The sequence below is a fragment of the Tiliqua scincoides genome, chromosome 3 (assembly GCF_035046505.1).
Source record: "Tiliqua scincoides isolate rTilSci1 chromosome 3, rTilSci1.hap2, whole genome shotgun sequence".
Taxonomy (NCBI): domain Eukaryota; kingdom Metazoa; phylum Chordata; class Lepidosauria; order Squamata; family Scincidae; genus Tiliqua; species Tiliqua scincoides.
Window position 1 is genome coordinate 237,848,139 of NC_089823.1, and position 21,696 is coordinate 237,869,834.

General features: G+C 46.8%; 1 protein-coding gene and 2 non-coding genes across 3 annotated transcripts; all 3 read left to right on the plus strand.

The window, feature by feature from the left end:
- Positions 1 to 939: 939 nt before the first annotated feature.
- On the plus strand, positions 940 to 13,734 carry NCL (nucleolin). Its single transcript, XM_066621722.1, has 15 exons — positions 940 to 1,099; positions 3,606 to 3,713; positions 5,482 to 5,740; positions 6,151 to 6,297; positions 7,440 to 7,607; positions 7,860 to 7,946; positions 8,447 to 8,576; positions 9,795 to 9,931; positions 10,159 to 10,282; positions 10,424 to 10,578; positions 10,884 to 11,010; positions 11,171 to 11,322; positions 11,593 to 11,719; positions 12,960 to 13,171; positions 13,268 to 13,734. Exons 1-15 carry the CDS (start codon positions 1,082 to 1,084, stop codon positions 13,348 to 13,350), a joined length of 2,034 nt encoding a protein of 677 aa, XP_066477819.1. The 5' UTR covers positions 940 to 1,081; the 3' UTR covers positions 13,351 to 13,734.
- Positions 7,001 to 7,069, plus strand: LOC136647076 (small nucleolar RNA SNORD82). The gene has a single exon (XR_010794244.1). It is a non-coding gene; the product is annotated as a small nucleolar RNA SNORD82 (small nucleolar RNA).
- LOC136647081 (small nucleolar RNA SNORD20) lies at positions 7,703 to 7,783 on the plus strand. Its single transcript, XR_010794248.1, has one exon. It is a non-coding gene; the product is annotated as a small nucleolar RNA SNORD20 (small nucleolar RNA).
- Positions 13,735 to 21,696: the final 7,962 nt, after the last annotated feature.

The window sequence follows — 21,696 nt, forward strand, 5'->3', positions numbered from 1 at the left end:
GCCAGCCCACAGGTGTACACATTTGATTCATTGCATATATGCAACATTGGGCACAAATGTGGCCTTTTTTAAAAACATAATTAAAGCGTTTTAAGTTGTGTTAAAGCGTTTTAACACTATTTTGTTAAGTAGTGTAGTGTGGCTTTGGGGGAATGTGGTGAAGACCTCCTGCACTTTGAACCACAGGTGACTGCTTCAGATATTTATGCTTTGGAGGTACAGTATAGTACAGGAGCAGGCAGTGGGTGGGGGAGCAGGGGAGGCAAAGCCTCCCTTTTTGTGAAGCGCTGCTGCCAAGCACTCATAACCCACGCGCGTGGGTTGTGAGTGCTTGGGTGCCACAGACGGCGGTAGTGCTTTGCAAAAGACTCCAGTGGGAAGGCAGCCCTGCTCCCCCACCCATTGCCCTGGAAGGATGCTCTGCCTCACCTACCTCCCCATCCACTGCCCTGGGGCAGAGGCTCTGCCTCCCCACCCACTACATGTGCCTCCAAGTGTACTGGCTGATCCTGTAGAAGAGCAGGCTGCCTCTGACAACCTCCACCCAGCTACAGTCTGGGAAGGGGCAGAGTGTAGGGAAACGAGCTTTCCCTGGAAGGGGGGGGGAATGCCATCGAAGGCCCGCCAGGCACATAGGCCAGCACGCCACAGAGGAACCATAAGCGTCCCCACGTGGTTGCAGACGGAGCACTCCGCCACGTGCTCCACTTCCTCCATTCAGCCACTTCCGCCCCGCGAGAGCGAGCCTATCACAGCCCGCGCCTCCCGGTTGCGCCTCCCTATTGGCTACGCCCTCTCCCTACTGTTCTAATGGAGGGGGCGGAACCAAGCCCTCTGATTGGTCAGTCGCTTCTATCCCTGGGAAAGCCCGGGGAGAGGCTGTCCGTCTTGGGGAGTGGGCGGGGCGAGAGGCCGAGGCGGCTTCCGATTGGCCGAGGCGGCAGCGTGGGGTGGGAGAAAGAGTTAAGCCAGCGCTCGCCCTCACTCTTTTTGGTTCAGGCCGGGAGGCGAGCGGGGCGTGAGGAGGACTGTGCGGTGCTGGCTTCGAGGTTCTCGACATCCGGACAACTCCGCCGCCATCATGGTGAAGCTCGCCAAGGTGAGAGCCGCGGCCTAGGCGGCGAGGGAAGATGGCGGCGCTTCTCCTCTGCAGCTGCACCTTCGAAGCCTATCCCGCCTCACGAGGGGGGCCTTCGGGGGGGCTCCCAGGCCTTGCGCGCTCGTCCCCCCCCCCGCGTTTTCTCCGTAGCGTCCCCTCTCACGGGCTTCTGAGGCGCGTGCGCGGTTAGCAGCGAACGTTCGGCAGTTTCTAGTCCCCCCCCCCGCCAGTGAGGAAACGAGCGTCGCGCGTTCGGAGGGGGAGCGGTTTCTAGGCTCCTCTTTTCTTCCCCATGAAAGCGCGCGCGCTCGGGTGCGGGGGGGGCGTTCCCGCGTGCTCTTTCAGGCCTCGAGCGCGCGCGCTTTGGCCACGTGACTCCGTCCAGGCTGTGAGAAGCACGTGGAGGGGGAGAGAGTGAAAGCCGCCACGCGGTGCGGCCCCCCCCACGTGGCTGACGTGTGCGCGGAGGGCGAGGGGGAGCCCAAAATGGCGCCCAGTGGCTCTCCCAGGGAGGCGGGAAAATGGGGCTGCAGGCCTCAGGCGCTTCACGGTGTGTGGAGGGGCTTGAGGCGCCCAGAGCCTGAGGCAGTTGTGGGTGGGGGGGCAGGTGAGGCAGAGCTTCCCCACTGGAGTTCTTCGAGAAGCGCCTCTGCCGTGTGAGGCACTTCTTGAAGGACTCCAGTGGGGAGGCTCTGCCTCACCTGCCTCCGCACCCACTGCATAGCCTTACAGGATATAGATTGAAGCCTTCCTGTGCCTTGGCCTTGGAGAGCCTCCAACAGATGGGGTGCCTGGACCCGCACCTCACATAGAACCACCAAGGCACGTGTTCGGACTTGAAATGCTCTCACATGGTGTCGGGAGCCTTCTGCTTGCACAGCGTGTGCACCACTGAACAGCAGTTCCTCCCTAATGTATTAGAACGGGACGGTTTCTGATGCAGTTTCCTCAAGGCTTAAGAACATAAGAACCCCCATGGTGCCTCAAGGTTAAAAATATCAGAAGGGCCCTCCTGGATCAGGTCAAAGGCCCGTCTAGTATCTCACAGCAGCCCACCAGATGCCTCAGGGAGCACACAAGACAAGAAGAGACCTGCATCCTGTTGTCCTCCCTTGCATCTGGCATTTGGAGGTGGCCCACTTCTAAAATCAGGAGGGTACACATACCTTGTAACCCTGTGATTTGTCTCTCTTAACTTTCCTGTCACTCAATTTTAGAGGATGTCCCCTGGTTCTGGTGTTGTGTGAGAGGGAAAAGAATATCCCTCTATCCAGTTTATCCATCCCCTGCATAATTTTGTATGTCTCAATCATGTCCCCCCCCTCAGGCGCCTCTTTTCTAGACTGAAAAGTGCCAAACGCAGTAGTCTTTCCTCATAAGGGAGTCGTCTTAGCCTGGTAATCACTGTGGTCGCTTCTATACATTTTTTGAGATGCAGTGACCAGAACTGACCATGATACTCCAGGTGCGGCCTTACCATTGATTTGTACATTGGCATTATAACATTAGCCATTTTATTCTCAATGCTTTTTTTTTTTAATGATTTTAAGTGTGGGATCTAAGGGCTTGTTCTAAGGGCTCATCTGACTGGCAGGCAGCACCATGTGTAGGGGAAAGTTCCAGCTCTATTTTCTGATAGAACAGGGATGTCAAACATAAGGCCTGTGGGCCAAAGCAGCCCCTGGAAGCGATTTATCCAGTATGTCCCCCCCCCACCATTATAATTGGGCTTCCCCAGTGTGATTGTTGGGATCTCTTGTAAAGATTTGCATGCTTTCTCTTGTCATTTACAGCTAACTAGTTTTGTGTGAGAACAAAGTGCTTATTCCTGGCCATCATCTGCCTAATGATGTCACTTTCTTGCCCTCAGCAGGTGCCATGAATGCTAACTTCAGCCCTCTGTATGAAATGAGTTTGACATCTCTGTGATAGAAGAATTGGGTGTGCTAGAAGAAAACTGCAAATATCTCCTAACTAGAGATTTCTTCTTAGGCACAATGTGCTCTGCTCTGAGTTGTGGGTGGATGCAACACATGCAGTTTTCCATACATTTGTATAATAATTGTTTAGTATCCCAGAGCAACAGCTGCTTGAATGATTTGCATGTTTGGTTGCCCTAAGAAATGTGAATCTGGCCATTGGTTGCACCTCTTTCAGATATACAGAAGAAGTTTGTTGGCTGTGGGCAGGCAGTTACTTAGTTGGTTGCTATCTAATAACTTTTGACCAGAAAAAGTAAAACAGTTTAGTTTTAGGCCCAGTTCACATAATCATGATATTCTACTTTTTCTGACATGGTCTTAGAAGGTTTTGGTGTTCCTTCTAACGGAGCATAAGTCACAAAAGTAGGGAGGGCATGTTGCTGCTATTGAAGATGGCACAGAGGTATTTTTAAAATGAGTACCCATGATATGCAACGGAATTCTAAATGGTGGTGACCCTACTATCAAGTACAGTTTCTGCACTTTGGGAAAAGCAGAACTAAGTCGTGGTTTGTCTCTTTCAGAATGTTAAAACCCAGCCTAAACAGAAAAAAATGGCTATTGTTCCTCCAAAGGATGTAGATGATAGTGAAGAGGAGGAGTCCTCCGAAGAGGAGAGTAGCGAGGAAGAGGTGAGAACCAACCACTTGCACTTAACTACTTTTTTGTTGTAATCATAAAAAGAGCCCTGCTGGATCACACCCAGGGCCCATCTAGTTCAGCTTCCTGTATGTCACAGCAGTCCACCAGTTGCCTCAGGGAGCACACAAGACCACAAGATACTTTCAGGACACACACACACCCCATGCAGATACAGAGTTCAGTGGATAATGAAATCTGGGGGGCTCAGTGCCACCGTTACTTACCTGGGGTTGGCATCTAGCTGTCGGCCTCCTCAGAGCTCCTCTGGATGTGACTGGAAGTCACTGGCGCAGATCAGAAGTGACTTCTGGTCTTGTCCAGGAGGTCCTGAGGCCCCCCAGCTGTGGACTCAGCACCTGCAGATACTCAAATGTGTGGATTCTGAGCCTGCAGATAAGGAGGGCCTACTCTACATTAAGCCATTTCTGCCCAGTGTTGCAACAGGGACCAACTGTGTACACCTGAGGTAGTAATAGCAGTATAACAATTGTTATGAAAACAGCGTTCACATCTTTTTAAAGTTATTTCTAGAAAATGTTCCCTTTATCACCTTGAGGATCCTTAAAACCGTGCTTGCAGAGCCTCCCTCCCCCAAAGGGGTGTAACTGACCTATTTGAATTGTTCTGGCAATTCAATTAAACATTTTTTCCATTTGGAATGCCAGTTGCGGGGGGGGGGGGGTTTGGCAGTGGCAAGATGCTAGATGGTTGAAGGCACATTATGGGCAAAGTCTGTTCTGTAGATTTTTCCTCCTAAACTCCATCCACACTCCGTTTCATCTAACAATATCTTGTAAAGAACTCTGGGTATGCTTATCATTCTCCTTTACTTGGCAAGGAATAGTATGGTCTTGTGCACACTGACTTGAAAGTAAGTCCCACCTGTCTTCAGTGTGATCTCTTTAGTACATGTATACAGCAGGGGTCTCCAAATCCATGTCCAGGGACCAGATGCGACCTGCAACAGACTCTATCTAGTCCACTGCAAGCCTCTGGCCTGCTGAACCGAATGTGACCAGAGCTATGCTCCATTTGTGTCTGGAGGGTGTTCTGAGAGCTGGGGAGGCCATGTGCCTCCCCTCACAATCCCTTTTAAAGGCCTAAACATCACTTCCTGGTTTTTCAGAAAAACCAGAAGTGACATTTTTGGGCTCTCTGAAGGCCTTAGGCATTTTGAGGCTTTCTAATATATTTAAACTTTATATTTAAAATTTATTTTTCTGGCCCTTGACACCATACCAGATATTAGATGTGGCTTGCTGGCCTAAAAGTTTAGACCCCTGTATAACCAGGGGTTATACAATCGGGTTATTTGTGGATGCAAAAATGACATTAAAGCAAATCCATTGAAAAACAATGTCCCTTTGCTAGGTGATTTAAAAACAGCCTTGCTGTCCTTTGTAATGCATCAGGCAGACAAATCAGTCTCTCCAGGTGCTTAGAAAGGCTTCACTGCAAGTCATGACCCCTCCCTTCACCAGAGCCAATGGAGGAGGTGATAATTACTTCCACCTAACCTTTTTTCACATGCTCAGGGGGAAGGGAGGAGTTGCTTGCCTTGGAGTGAAGCTGTTCTTAGTGCCTGGAGAAAGAACCCTTTTGAAAAGGCGCTTCTCATCGCATTGAGATAAAATTGCAGGTGAAAAATCCATGGATAATTAGGATATACCTGTAGTATCATACTCTTCTTGTCTCTTCTGCCTACATTTTAAACTATAGCATTACTAGTTGTGGTCTGGAATATTTCTCTTCTCACAGATGATTGCTCTAAAGAAAGCAGCAAAAGCCACTGCAGCTACTCCAAACAAAAAAGCAGTAACTCCTGGCAAAAAAGCTGTGGTTACCCCGGCCAAGAAGGGAATTGCTACGCCAGCCAAGAAGGGAGCAGCTACCCCAGCCAAGAAGACACCAGTCCCTGCCAAAGGAACTAAAAATGGGAAAAATGCGAAGAAAGAAGAGAGTGAGGAGGAAGAAGATGAAGAAGAGGACGATGAGGAGGATGATAGTGAGGAGGAAGGTGAGACTGTATTTTCTTACTTTTTCCAGGAAAACACAAGAGTTTTTGCTTTTATTCTTGCATGCAATATTCTGCTTGGCATTAGCATCTTGATCTTGTGAGATCTTAATCTCACTCTGAATTAAAGGCAACTGAATTAAAGGAGACTCTGACAAAGGCAACTTGGTTGAGGTCATGTAGTTGGCATTGTATGGTGCCTATATTAAATCTCTTGCAACCCAAAATCAATAGCATGTAGCCAGTCTTGGTGTTTTGTACTAATTTCAGCTCCTGAACGATATGTAAGGGCTTCCCATGAGTGCTGGTTTTGTAAGTGTGTCCTCAGAAGGGCCCAGTGGGCAAATAGGACATAGCTGCACTGTGGTTACCGATACATTTGCTAATCGTGAATGATAAACTGCTTGCTACAGATGAGTCTGAGGAGGAGCCACCTGCTAAGCCAATCAAAAAGCCAGCAGTCCAAGTGGCAGCAAAGAAAGCTGTAGCCGCTATCTCAGCCAAACAGGAATCTGAGGAAGATGAGGATGATGAAGACGATGAGGATGATGAAGAGGATGGTGAGTCAGTTTTATTCTGAAGAGTGTTGTCAACAGTTCACCAGGGAATATCCTGTGAACATGCTTGTAAAAAAGATTTTACAACCACTAGGTTAGGAAAAACAGCAAGCAAGCTTAAACACAAGGGTAGTCTTACAGCCTTACTGGCAGGCAGTGTCACTGTCAGGTTGCACCACAGGCACTGGGGGAATGAAGGAAATCTCTCTTCTCCACATGTTTGTTCATCGCCAGATGGACAAGATGGCAGGTCCAGGAGGGAGAACTGACTGCACAGTTCATAAGGTAAAACCAGCATAGACTTGTCCCCTGGTTAGTTGATTTGCACCCCAGGAATCTTGGTCTTTGGAGAGCAGTTATGATTGGCTGGGGGGGGGGGGTGAAGGAAGCAGAATTGGCACAAGAGTGTGCTCATCCACTCACCTGCCAGCCACACCTTCCTTGAGAGTAAACAAGAAAGAAGGCAACATCCCATGTGAAGGTAAATGCTGGGGAACTTCAGGGCTCAGGTGGAGCTTGTGAGCCTTCATTATGCTGTAGCATTTCTATTGCCTATGCTGGCAGACACTGTGTTGATGGAAAGAAATGCAGGAATGGAACAACACAAGCCAAGCCGCTAGCCTGCATTCAAACCACAAGGGAAGGAAAAGGTTTTGGGAAACTGTGGGTTGACTAACCATTACTGTCTTGTCTTTTCCTGGAGATCAGCACAAATGATGAGTATTGGGACTTAATACTGAGCTTGGTGTGATGTCTCCAATGCAAGCTGATGTGTTGCACCCTGTTCTCTCACATAGACAACTTATGTGAGCAGTAGGAACAAGCTGGCCTCTTTCCAGCTGACCTGAGGCAAGAGTGTATACACTCTGAATTGCAATATTCACATGCCTTCCCAAGCTGCTGTTGGCTGTGTTACCTTGCAAGCAGAACTGTGTGTTCAAATATTTTATCTGTTCTCCATTGAGAACATGTTTGGGATTGTGTTCTTTTGCTGCATGGAGCTGCTGCTATCAGCAGTGAGGAGTGCCTCTGTGGTAAGCATTGGAATATAGATGTGCTTGCTCTTACAAAAGAAAAGTAAGGTCCATACATAGTAGTGTAAGTGTATCTCTTAATCCTGTGGACTAAAACTGTCACATTTTCAGAATCGGAAGATGAACCCATGGAGATCACTCCAGCAAAAGGAAAGAAAGCTACACCAGCAAAGGCTACACCAGCAAAGGTTGCCAAGGAAGAGTCTGAGGATGAGGATGAAGATGATGACGACGATGATGATGATGATGAAGATGAGGAGGAGGAAGATGACGATGAAGGTAGCATAGACAACTGCTTAAGTGTTGTGAAAAACGTCCTCCTGGTTCTCTAAGCATTTCTACCAGTGGGAAATTTTCTTATTTTACCTGGAAGCTGGAAATGATGATCCCTCGCTGAAATGATGTGGTAAAAATCACACATGAACACTACTCAAGATAGTCAAGTCCTGATCCAGCAATCTTTTCTGACTTTTTCTTTGTATTTCTCATCTTGAGATTTTTCTAACATCTATTTCTTTTGCTATTTCACAGACGCAGTGCAAGAAGTATCTGGAAAACGCAAGAAGGAAATGGCCAAGCAAAAAGGCACCCCAGATGCCAAGAAAAAGAAAACTGAAGGTAAGCAGACAAATGAGACCCACAGCTTTCCTTTGTGTTGCCCTTTGAAGTAGCACAAGAGGAAACAAACCAGCAGAAGTGCCTCCTCAATGCAAGGACTACCCCCCCCCCAAGAGTGCTTGTTGCTGTCAAATAACTCTTTCAAGTATGTGTTAAATAGAAGTTGGCTTTCCAATATGTTGTGCTCTAGAGTGGCTGAGAGTCAAATCCCAGTATGTGATTAGGGTAAGAGTAGGAGTAGGGCCTGAGTTCTGCAGAGTAGGGCCTGGGTTCTGCAGCAAGTAGGGTTAATCCTGTCCAGTGTGACCAGCACTTCACTTTGCTGCCATTCAGTTCTGTGGGATGAAGTGCAGGACCGCAGTTCAGGAAGGGCATCACCTCTCTACCACCACATCACCATTGTGCAGGCAGAATAAAGATGTCTGGAGTGTTGAGAGGTCCCTTGCTTTAGCTGCTCCTTAGAGCTGTTGCTGTAGCACTAACTTCTTGCTTACTCTTAGAAACTGCCTTCTCCCTCTTCATGGGCAATTTGAATTCAAACAAAGATTTTGATGAGCTGAAGGCTGCTATCCGGGATTTCTTTGCCAAAAAAGACCTTCAAGTCCAAGAAGTCAGAATTGGCAGCTCAAGGTAAGGACTTCATTTAGTGTGTGTCTTACAAAGTGCACAACGGTTTACAGTTTAAAAAAACTTACTTTAAAATGTGCTTTTGCTAGCAAACTAGACTGTTCAATGCAAAAAGTCCAATTTTGGCAGCAAGCAACACAGCCAGTGTGGGGTGGTCATTTGCAGCTCCTTCCAAATGAACTAGAGTTCAGAATTTAACAGTGTTCCATTAAAGCAATAGTGAGATTGGGTTTAGGCCCTGCTGTGAGGCACTTCTCGTTTTCCATGTGCAAAAGTGTGTCTTTTTGTTTTATTGACTTCTCCCAGGAGGTGAGTGGGTAAAAAAAACAAAATTGTAATTTGTGTAACAAAACGAAACCCAATTCAAAGCATTAAGGCTTAAGAGTAAATAGCAGCATTTCGCAGTACTTCTGAATAATTTAAATTAATGTATTTAATTACCAACTTAGGACCCAGTCCTATCCAATTTTCCATTGCTGGTGCAGCTGTGCCAGTGGGGCATGCACTGCATCTTGTGGTGGGGCAGCAGTCACAGAGGCCTCCTTAAGGTATGAGAACATTTGTTCCCTTACCTTCAGACTGCATTGTGGCTCCACCAGTGCTGGAAAATTGGATAGGATTGGGCCCTTAGTTAACTCCTTATTGCTGCCTCTTAACAAATAACAGATTTTATGCAAATCAGCCGAGCCAGAATGATCAGAGAAAAATGAGTTTAGATAGTGTAAGTGCAGATCCTGATACTGAGTATATGCTGTATATACCAAGTAAAAGCTGTAGAAATTCAACCACCCCAAACCATGTACACAAACTCTCATCTTCACATCAAGTTCGCTATATCTGTCACTCAAGACATTAGGTGGCATGACATTACATCTGGCCTGAGTAAATGGCTATCGATCCTGTGGATGTTCCAAGAAATATAAATAAACTGACCTTTTACGATAAAAGAACAGCAATTGACAATATAAAGGGGAACAAATCTTGGAGGCAGTGTCATGCAGGACTTGTCTGTTCATATCCAAAAGCCTTGGTTTCAATAACTGAAACCTTGGGATGAGGTTAGTGAGCGCAACAGATCTAGAGATAGACTCATGATCTGTATTTTCTTAAACGAAGCTGGGCCCGGTGAGGATATAGGATCAGATTACAACGCCTGGAGTAAAATATACTGGAGTTATCTAGATAACAGATCCTTACCCAGATTGTCCCTTTGTGTTGCAGGAAATTTGGCTATGTAGATTTCTCTACAGAAGCTGAGCTGGATAAAGCACTTAAGTTCAATGGAAAGAAATTTCTGGGCTTGGAAATGAAACTGGAAAAAGCAAAGAGTAAAGAGAGCATCAAAGAAAACAAGAAAGGTAAGTCAATTGTCTTGTCTGATTTGATGGGTTAGTGCTGTTCTTCCAGGTCTTTATGTTCTTAGAACTTTTTCATGTAGCTCAAATGAATAGCTTGCTGCTCGGTGGCCATCCATTTCTGCTGGAACTTGATTCTGGCTTCTATAAAGCTGACTATATAGGTGACAGAAAACAAGGGGTTTACTTTCTTTCTGTTCATAACTTATAAGTGGCTTTTCGCTTGCCAGAGAGAGATGCAAGGACCATCTTCGTGAAAAACCTTGCCTACAACGTAACCCAGGAAGACTTGCAAGAGGTATTTGACAACGCAATGGAGGTCAGACTGGTATCCAAGGATGGGAACAACAAAAAGTATGTAGCCGAATTCAGCAGTGGGGTCCAATCAAGTTTTTATTTAGATTTAAAATATATCAAATCTTCAAACTTTATTTGGACAATCCTTCACTTTTCGCACGCTGAGTTTTCTTTATCATTCTCTTGCCACCCCTTCAGGATTGCCTACATCGAGTTTAAATCTGAGGCTGAAGCAGAGAAAGCATTGGAGGAGAAGCAAGGTGTGGAGGTTGAAGGTCGTGCCATCATTGTTGACTACATTGGTGAAAAGAGCCAACAAGATGGCAGAAAATTCAGTAAGGGAGGCCAGCCAGGTAAAATTGCAGTGAGGAAATTGAGTTACCTGGTTTCTGTGCAAGGAGGTCAAAACATCTTGCAAGGAAACAGCTGTTCTGGTACTACCCTCAAATGAGAAGCAGGCAGTACTGCTGTGTTGGGGGAGGGAGTAGTCTCTCCATAAACGTGGTGTTTGTCTTGGATGGGTATGCATAAAGTATTTTTCATGGATGGCTTCAAGACAGCTGCTCGCTGAAGCACAATTGAGTGAAAATCATTCTTTTGTTCAGTGCAGAGGTTTGTCTAATATACAGAATGCTCAAAACTTGTTTCACTTGTACAGGTGGTGAATCAAAGACTCTTGTTGTGAACAACCTCTCATATGATGCAACAGAAGATTCTCTTCAGGAAGTCTTTGAGAAAGCATCAGCAATCAGAATTCCACAGAACAACCAGGGAAGGCCTAAAGGGTAAGTAGGAAACGAGCTTGTGGTTGCCAATGCCTATGCCTCCCCATTGTGCAATGGTCACTGAGTGGCAGGCTCTTCTTTGACTGCCTGCCAGCTCATAGTAGTTTGAGCTTGTGTTGTATAAGAGATGAAGTGCTGACTTTCAATTCTCATTCCATAGGTATGCTTTTGTGGACTTCCCCACAGCAGAAGATGCAAAAGAAGCTATGAATTCTTGCAACAACACAGAGATTGAAGGTCGAACAATCAGACTGGAATTTAGCACACCAGCAGGACAAAACAGAAACTTCAGTCCTAGAGGGGGATTTGGGCGTAAGTCACTTGTGTCCTGTTTGAGACAGGCAGGGAAGTGGGGCCCATTCTTAACAATGATTTCTTGTACGCCTTTGGAAACACTGAAACCAGGCATGCCTGGTTCTGTATCTTCCCGATGTTTTAGATTATGAACCTGCATTTAAACCTGAAGTTGTGGGACCAGCTCATAAACAAAGTTTCCTGTCCCTATACTAGTTTGAGGGTGTTGGTGGTGGCTAGTACAGTTGGATTGAAGTTGATTATTACTGTTTTTGTTTTTTGTTTTAGAACAAAGCAAAACACTGTTTGTCAAAGGGCTGTCTGAGGACACAACAGAAGAGACACTGAGAGAGTCATTTGAGGGCTCTGTTGGTGCAAGAATAGTCACTGACAGAGAGACTGGCTCATCCAAAGGGTATGTGTTAGAACGGGGCCTTCATTCATAGGGTTGTGGCATAAGCCGTAGCCAGAGCATGAAAAGAATAAAGTTCAGATCCAAGACGTTTTAAGAGGGATTGTGTTGAAATTTGTCTTGAAATCTGTCTTTTCACTTGAGCCTATTCTGCAAACAGTTTAAACTAGTGGCCTCTTGATCTTCTCAATGAGCTCCTTCCTGCTGTAAATCCAGTGGCAGGCTACGGATTCGCACGAGAAGAATATTAATCCGCAGCACTGACTGTTGGTGCCTCTGACTACTACGGATGAGCTGCCATTACTGCTGTGGGACAGCTTTGCAAGTTGCCTGCCTGTGTGTTCATGGCTTGCAGTGAAGCTTACAGGCAGGTGTGACAATAGCTGAATGTGGTTGCCATTCCCCAAGTCTCTAACTCTGGAAAGTGGGATCAGCTGAGAATATTGTTTGCGGTTTCCAACCATCTCCATCTCCAAGAATGTGAGCAACTGGACCATACAACAGCACTCTGTATTTGGAAGCCAGCTTGTTAAAGTTTAGTTGCACTAGTTACAATCTGCAGTGTGGTTATTTTCAGCCCTAAATGGTTTTCCTGGCCTTATTGCATCTTGGGAAATGCCTGCTTTTTGTACAAACTTCCTGCTCATTGAGATTGTTGTGTAAAACTGCTTTAAGGGGACTTGGTTGAAAAGCAGTGTATATTAATGAGCTGGTGCCTTTGTTTGCTCCTCTTGTTTGGGAGGAATACGTGAGTTCTTCTCAGGTGGCCCTGTAACTATTGAAATATCCTCCCTAAAGACATTTAGCTCAGTTGCTGTCTAGAGAGGAAACATGCTCCTGGGACTTGAAGCAAGTGACTTCAAGTATCTAAAGCTGACCTTTTCTTCTAGTTAGAAAGGGCATCACTTGCGTTGGTTGGGATGAGGGAGAGAAGGGACACTGGTGGACAGGGAGTTGCCCAGCATTCCGTCACTGCATTGCACAGTATGTTTTGCACAGAACAGTAGTAGCAAGTTATTGTCTCTTAGATCAGAGCCCTGTTTCTCCACAGCAAGGATGACAGTAGTAGCTTAAAGGCTGCACTCAGTAAAACAGTCTCTGCTCTGGTATCTCTAGTAGCCAAAACACAGCTCTTAAATGGAACAGTAACACTCAATATGCCACAGGTGCCAGTGATCAGATATTTGGCCCTCTGAATAGAAGGTGGTTGTCCCTGTTGTAACGTAGTACTCTCCTTTCCTAGGTTTGGCTTTGTGGACTTTAGCTCCCCAGAAGACGCCAAAGCAGCAAAAGAAGCCATGGAGGATGGAGAGATAGATGGCAATAAAGTAACCCTTGACTTTGCCAAGCCCAAGGGGGAGGGTCCACGTGGTGGCAGTGGCTTCGGTCGTGGAGGAAGAGGCGGGCGAGGTGGCAGAGGTGGATTCGGTGGCAGAGGCGGAAGAGGATTTGGAGGTAAATGTGCTGCAGATCATGGGGTTAGTGGGGCGTGCCGTGATGTGAGCCTTGGCAAGTTGGTTTTAATCAATTTCTTTTTTTTAACCTTTTTAGGCAGAGGTGGTGGCTTCAGGGGAGGCAGAGGTGGTGGTGGTGATCACAAGCCTCAAGGAAAGAAGATAAAATTTGATGACTGAGTGGCTTTTTCTTGTAACTGAAAGGACTCTGGGGTTTTTAATTCTGTCACCACAAAATGACAGAGCCTTCTGAGGACATTCCAAGATGCGTTGCAGTCCCCCCACCCCCCAAGAGCGACTTGGAAAAATTCCTTTCGACAAAAAACAGCCATTTGACTGCCTGGCCATACTATGAACTTTTTAAAAGCAACAAAGAGATGTGGGAGTTGACCTGTGTCCGTGCATTGTCCTGAATTTATAACGTTTTACCCCATGTACAAAATTAACTTCCTTATACATTTCTGTAGGTTTTTTTCCTTTGTTTTTCTTGCTGTAAAAATGCAAAATGTTTTATCATTTGTGTCTCGGCACACTGTCTTGGACAGATTAAAGGGCCTGAACAGATTTTTGTGTTGTCTTTGGCAGTTGAAACAAAATATAAAGCAGTGCAGTGCCTCTCCAACGCTTTGGCATTGGGACCCACTTTTTAAAACAAGGACATCTGCAAGAGGGATCTGAAGGCCTTAGGAGTGGACCTCAACAGGTGGGAAACCCTGGCCTCTGAGCGGCCCGCTTGGAGGCAGGCTGTGCAGCATGGCCTTTCCCAGTTTGAAGAGACACTTGGCCAACAGTCTGAGGCTAAGAGGCAAAGAAGGAAGGCCCATAGCCAGGGAGACAGACCAGGGACAGACTGCACTTGCTCCCGGTGTGGAAGGGATTGTCACTCCCGGATTGGCCTTTTCAGCCACACTAGACGCTGTGCCAGAACCACTTTTCAGAGCGCGATACCATAGTCTTTCGAGACTGAAGGTTGCCAATACAATATATTGCGACCTGCATAACTTTACTAGACAAAAAAATATAGAAATATTTTTATTTATTAATAAATTATTAATGGTGTGTCCTGTCCTCCTAAAGCTGCTAGAACCCTTACATAGTACAAGTGTGTAGACATTTGCTAGACTCTTCCTAGAAATGGAGTTCAAGGACTATTCCCCCAAACCTTCACAATCATTCCAAGGTACCCAGAAGACTGAACTGGAGCGCATGATGTGCAGTTAAGGATTTCCAGGCCAAACAAGACTGAAACTGGGTTCCCACTTGATCTACACAACAGCAATTACTAGAGAAAATTTGAAAATGTGATGCTTTTTGAGGGTACAAAGACATCATAGCACAGGTTAGTATTCCAGCCATGAGAGCGGTCTCCATATGGTTTTCCTACAGCTGCAGTTTCCTTCTGCAAACGGCAAGGGTGCTTGGAAAGGTTTAATATTTCAGAAACTTTTTACAACCCACCAAAATCGGCTTGTGATCCACTGGTGGATCCTGACCCACCATTTGCTAAATGCTGATAGATTGAATCCCCAACGGAGCAAAAGCTTTGTCTAGAGCAGGGGTGTCCAAAGTTTTTGGCAGGAGGGCCACATCAGCTCTCTGACTCTGTGTCGGGGGCGGGGGGAAGAATTAATTTACATTTAAAATTTGAATAAATTTACATAAGTTACATAAATGAATATATTAAAGATGAACTTATATGAATGAATGAAGGTCTTGCAATAGCTCAATGCCTATAAAAGGCCTTGCACAAAGCAAGGCTGGCCTTTCCATTGCTGCCGCTGCTGCATCACAGATGTGAAAGAGCAAGCAGTGGAGGGAGCTCTCATCCCACAGCTCACACGAGAGGTCAAACAGTCGCCCTCATGCTGAGAGAAGTTGTGTTGGGCCAGTGTGGGCTTCAACAAATCTCTGGAGGGCCAGAGGCTCATTGGAGACAGTGGGCTCCCTGAGGGCCGCATTGAGAGACCTCAAGGGCCGCAAGTGGCCCCCAGGCCGGGGTTTGGGCACCCCTGGTCTAGAGATTCATCAGTTTGGTCATGAACCTGGGTGTGTGTCACCTATAGTTTGTGCCATCTGGCCTTGGTTCTAGAGCAGGGCTGCTCAAACCCTGGCCCTGGGCCACTTGAAGCCCGCGAAGGGTCCCTATCTGGCCCCCAGGGGGTGCCCCCACCTCCAGTGGGCACTCAGCCCCCACACTGGCCCAATGCACAAGCTCTGTCTGCGTCTGGCCATCAATGCCGCTGAGCTCAGTGGAGCTAGAGGGGGAAGACTGGGTGGTATGTGCTGCTGCCCCTCCCTCATACAGGATCTCTCCCGCCAGGGTGGGACAAAGGCCGCAGCACATGCCACCCTAGGGAATGAGGGTGAGCGGGCAGGGGTGTGTGTGTGTGTGTGTAAGTCTGAAGACCCCACACACACACCCTTTGAGTGTGAATGTGATGATGGTTTGAATCCAGTCATTTTCCATCTCATTTATGTAAATTTATTGGAATTTGAAATGTAAATTGATTCTTTTTTTCCTCCCCCCCCCCCACTGTCAGAGAGATGATGTGGCCCTCCTGCCAAAAACTTTGAGCACCCCTATTCTAGAGCAATCTGAACACTTGCTGAAAGCTACGCAGAAAAAATGAAAGGGGCAGAGGATGGGAGGGAGGGAGGAAGAAAATGAGGGATATAAGTGGTTGGTTGACTGGTCTCATCCTGGCCTGGTGAGGGAGGCGATCTGGTTAAGAGAAGGAAGGAAGTTGCAGCCTTTGTCACCAGCTAAGAAAGTAAGTAGGGAGAAGGAGAGAGCTAATATGGGTGATGGAAAGAGGGGAAGAAACTTGAGATACTGTAAGCTGTCTATCAGGAAAGCCATCCACACAGTACTGGCTTGTGGCTGGAGAGGCGTCATGTTGTTGCAGCCTGAGAGGGCCCATTAGTTGGCATCCTTCAGTCTCGGAAGACTATGGTGTTACGCTCTGAATGGTGGTTCTGGAACAGTGTCCTCTCCAGTGCGCGAAGCCTGGGTAAAGTAGGTATGGAGGATAGGCTGTTACCCATGCAGCAAATCCCCCCTCTCCACGTCACTGAAATGGTCCAATGGAAAGGCAGAAGCCAATACGGTTGGTTCCAGCGGCGTCGCAGGAGTTGCCAGAACGTGACTGTTCAGCCATGAACTGCCTCAGGGACTCTGGCTCCGGATTTTGCCTCCAGGTTGACTCCTGAAACCTTTTCCATAACTGGATGTAGCCACAAGGCAGTGGAGGGCCCATAAGCTTTGGCTAATGGTTCTTGCTCTTGATTGTGGAACTTACGCTCAAAAGAGATGCTATTTAATGAGACCTGGGACTGGGTCTCTAACTACCCACTTCTTTCTCGGTTGCCTCCTCCCTCCCATGAATGTTTCATGGGCATTGCTGATGCTTTTCCGCGTATGGGCCCTGATACCTAGTGGCTACTTCTAGTACTGAACCCTGTAGCAAGCTTAGATCCTGTTTGGAAGGTGGTTCTTGGCCCATCCAAGGGAGTTGTGTGTATCCCTGAAATCTCTCTTTAGTATAACTTACACCATAAAGCTGTACCTATGATTTCAAGTTCATGTTTCTGCTGCTGAACGGAGATACTGATGTATTAAGTACACTTTCTAAGTGATCCCCATTTTTATTTTTTTGCCACATCTTTTGAGAGGTTTCTGAATACAGTAACTTACATGTTGAGAGTAGCAACTATTTGGGAGTAACCTTTGTTCCGGATTTTGCACAGGTTCAATGGTTGGTTTTAGTGCATTGGTTCCCAGTTGCAAACCGATTTTCAGGGGATTGTGGAGAGCTTGTCACTGTTAACTTGAAAAGCTGGGCACCACCATCTTGGATGCTTCTTTTGAACAACACATCTGCTGCCACCTTGAAAGGCAGAGCTTAAGAACATGGTTAGTGAGAATGTAAGGTGTGAGAGAGCCTGAACAGTAATGGTTGCAATAGTGCATAGCATTGGCACTAGCGATCATTTGTGATTGGTGGGTTTGCTCCTTTATTTATGAAAGATACTGTCCTCCCTGTGTCTGCTGGGCCCCTTTACAAACCAGCATTGCAAAAGTTAGCAGTTGGGAACAGTGGGAATTTCTGGCTAGAAAATTTTCCTATTAAACTGCTGTTTCCTCAATGCTTCTGGCTGGGTGGAAATCCAGCCTTGCCTTGGGCTCATCTTGGTTTGTGCACACAGTGAAGTCTTTCCTGGGTCTCTCTCTAAATGGGCATGTTGCACTTTCCCTGTGCACACCTAGGGGAGTCTCAGCACCTAGAGAAGTGTAAATACTCTGAAGACTAAAATTTGGTTTTACCATGTTGATCAGCAATAGTATAAAGAAGCATTCTGTACAGTGCATTCTGTGCAGTGTCATTTTCAGTGCTGAATAAATCACCGAACTAGAACTAGAGTGTGACTTGAAGACTAAGCATTGACTTCACTTCCTGTTTAGTGTTTTTAGTGTATGACCTGCCAGTACAATGAGGTCACTCCTGTTTCTTTATGATATTGCTTCTGACCCTAAGTGGGGGGGGGTCCTGACAGACCTAAAAAGGGGACCCCGGTGCAGAAAAGGTTGGGAACCACTGCTTTAGAGTTCAAAAATAAGGCTTGAGTGCCCTTTGCTGGAATTGGTAAACTAATGGCAAGTGAAGAGGATCCTGGGCTTGAGAGCAAAGTAAAAGAATATGCATGTGGCCAGCAGTGGTGACCTTTGAGGCCTGACTCTGGCAATGCTGTTTGTCCAGCTTCTCTGGGTATAGCAGATGGTAGGTGACTGATAACAATGGGGACAGAATGCTGGGTACCTTGGAAAGACTGTAGAGGTTTGACTCCATTTCTAGGGAGCGTCTAGCAAATGTCTACACACATACTAAATATAATAAGGCTTCTGGCAGCCTCAGGAGCACATTTTTCTTTCTAGTTCACATTTTTTGCCCAGTATTGCTATATGGGTTATGATAGAAAGTAAAAGTGGGTCGTGGTGTTGAAAAGTTTGGAAAGCACTGAAATAGACATACCTAAAAATTTCTGTGTGTTCTCTTCAAAATCATGTGAGTGAAAATTCTTACCATTGTGGTGTCAGCGCTAGATAGTCTGAGGCTGCCAGCTTGATTCAACCATGGCCAATCCTAAATCAGCCACAGTCTGTAGGTGAACTAGCTGATTCATAAAGGCCCCCATTGCTAGGAGAGAGGTTCAGCCATTTTAAAGCAGATTAAAGATCCTCAAGCAAATGGTAGAGGTGATCCTGCAGTAACAAATACTGACCACTAGGTGGTGGTGATGCCTAAGGAACTTGGCACCAGGCTGGGGATGGTCACTTACTTGGGACTTGCTTCTCTTCCAGCCTGATCTTAGATCCAGCTCTTCACCAGGGACCTGCTATGAGTGCAGAGGCAGGTGAGGCAGAGCCTCCCACTGGAGTCCTTTGAAAAGCAGCATCAGTGCTGTGTGATGTGTGTAAGACTTGGATTGTGAGTGTCTGCGTGCCTCTCATGGTGGAGCTGCTTCTCGGAGGACTCAGGAGGGAGGCTCTGCCTCACCTGCCTCCCCACCCATAGCAGGTCTCTGGATCAGGTCACAGAGCTGGATCTAAAGACAGGCCCTAAGAAGAGCAAGTCCCAAGTAAGTGACCATCCCCAGCCTGGTGCCACTGGCTGGGGGGAGGAGATGGGTTTCCGATTTTCACTGTTTTAAAACCTCCGGTGTGACGGCACCTCCAGTTGTGACAGCACTTCCAGGGCATCATTTTGAGCTCAGTACCAAGCTACACAATCATTAGCTATGCCACTGAGTGGGGGTGAACCAGAAACGAGATCTCGGCCACAACGGAGAGCTGCAAAGAACAATGGGCAGATTCCATGCTGGGGTCATTATTAAAGAGGCCCAAGAACATGGTTGCTGTGACAGGTCAAGCACCCCTTAGCCAAAGTACTCGGGACCAGATTTTGGAATACTGTACTTGCATAATAAGATCTGAACAAAGCCCAAATGAGATTACTAAATCTCTAAATTACTAAATGGTAGCAGGCTAGAGACTGAGAGGATGATCATTGGCAGGGGTTTCTTTTCCACCAGACAGCAGTGCTGTATAAACCCCTTTAATTAAATCATTTATCATTCTTGTCTAGAACTGAAGAGAGCAGATGGGTTTAATACCTGCATTGCACCTATTCAGAGGTTCCCCCTGGCTGCAAATTGAGGAAGTGCACAGCCCTGCCCCAGCCACTCTTCTCTGCACAGGCCAGGGCCCTGGTACCTAGCTGATGGCAAAACCAGGGGGTGCCAGTGAGCAAAGGTGGAAAAGGGCTATCAGCACCAGACCAGTTGTGTGATCAGCACAGTCACCGACCACCTGATGGGCAGTTGTGCTGATCGCACAGCTGGTTTGCCTTCATCTGCCACAGTGGCTGTGCTAATCAGCTGATCTTGTGACTGGTCTACCCTTTGGCCCCACAGCCTCGCCTAGAAAGGGGGGGAGGCCCCTCTGAGGAGTCCTCAGCGTGGGCATCCTGGTAGGGTAAGTCCTCCCCTGGACACACTGTATTCTGCTCCAAAACTTGCAGTGTCACTTAGGTGCTGTAAGTTGCTGTTTCTGGAATACTTTTGATTTCAGAATTCTGTAGTAGGGATGCCTGACCTGTCCTGTGTTACCTCTGCATAAATGTATGGTATGAGTGCAGTAGGCAGCACACCTAAGCCAGTCTATAGTACCAAGGAATACCTCCCAGTGGGAGGAGGGCTGGCCCAAGACATTTTGCTACCTAAAGTGAAGCACAAGATGCACCCCCCTCCCAAGCTCTGTTGCAAAGTTGGCAGTGGCAGCTCATGTCACCAAGGGAGGTTGGGGTGTGGCTTGCTCTTGAAAAGGTCTTAAGCGTTTCACTGAGAAAGTGTTTCTCAAACTGTGGGTTGGAACCCACTAGGTGAGTCGTGAGCCAATTCCAGGAGGGTCCCCATTCTTTTCTCAGTGTATTTTAATAGCCTTGAGGCTACTATGGTATGTGACTGCATTTCAGAAAATGTTTAAAGCACTGATCTGTAACAATGATAGTCCATGGGGTCTACTTGGATAGGATTGCAACCTTTAGGATGTTTGGAGAATTTTTTTTTTAAAACAATCAGCAACTACATGGGAGAGTTAGGTGGGTTCTTCTTTATTTTTAAAGAAATAAAAATAATTTAGTCTTTCCATGCCTGATCTTGGAAGCTAAGCAGGGTCAGGCCTGGTTAGTACTTGGATGGGAGACCGCCTGGGAATACCAGGTGCTGTAGGCTTATACCATAGTCTTTCGAGACTGAAGGTTGCCAACCAATTTTTAAACTTATTATAAACTTTTAATTTACTTATAATTTGATTTTATTTTGTCATGTGGGTGTAAGAATTTTCCTGCTTGGTGACATCACTTCTGGTGGGTCCCAACATATTGTCATTCTAGATGGGCCTTTGGCCTTTGGCCTGATCCAGTGGGGCTCTTTTTATGTTATCTTAACCAAATGGCAGTGACCAGAATGTCTCTAAAAGAAGGTATTGTCTCTAGGTTGCAACTGAAAGAATTGCATAAGAAGAGCCCTGCTGCGTCAGGCCAAAAGCCAATCTAGTCCAGCTTCCTGTATCTCACAGTGGTAGATGCACCAGTGTGGTTCAACTTGAACTTTGTGTGCAAACCATGGTTTGGCCACCCACCCAAGCATGCAGAAGTTTGCCAGCTTCTTTTAAAAAACCAAAAAAAAAAAAACACCTCGTGTTCACTCTGTTGAACTGTATCTTCTGGAATTGGAGAGATTACTGTACCTATGGCTGGTCAATGTAGAGGTCAGGTCAAACCACAGTTTCCACCAACCATGCCCTGGCACTACACTGAACTATAGTTATGCCTCCATAATTATGGTTAAAGGAAGCTTATCTGAATTAAACCAATATGTGTTGTGTACCGGTCCTTTCTTTTTACGAAACAAAAAAGTGCCACCCCTAGTGCCTGAGATTTGTGACCCATTTCTGAAAAGATCGGAGGGCGAAGCTGAGTGTAAAACATTCTTGACTCACCTCCCAGGACTCATCCAGTACAGAAACCCAGTAGGTGGGGCACATGGCGGGGCTGAAAAGAATCAGGGGCCTGTTCAACAATCTGAGAAAAGAGGTGAATATTTTCATGGAGGAAGTGTCTGGTTTGTGAATCATTGATGCTCCAGCTCAATGGTGTAGCTAGAAGGGGTGCAAAATGATAAGTCTTTCAGGGAGCCTCACCGCAGCGTGCAACTGGCCCCTCCCTCTACCCTTTGTAGCCATTCCTGGCGTATGCCTTCGTTGTGTTCCCACCGCCCAGAATGGCTCCAAAGGGAAGGGGGTGGGGCAGCTTGCATGCCGCACTGAGGCTCCCTGTAAGGCTTAGTGTCTTGCACCCCCTCTAGCTACTCCACTGCTCCAACTCTCGCCTTGACCTGGAGTTTGCAAAGTGATGCTCTGAAAGCTGTAAGTAAACCATGACCCTCCTGTATTCATGTTTATCTGGG

What these genes read in the sequence shown, in the direction of transcription:
- NCL (XM_066621722.1), top strand. An exon ending in AAGGATGGGAACAACAAAAA is followed by an intron (nt 10,283 to 10,423) that starts GTATGTAGCCGA and finishes CCACCCCTTCAG; the next exon opens with GATTGCCTACATCGAGTTTA. An exon ending in CAGTAAGGGAGGCCAGCCAG is followed by an intron (nt 10,579 to 10,883) that starts GTAAAATTGCAG and finishes TCACTTGTACAG; the next exon opens with GTGGTGAATCAAAGACTCTT.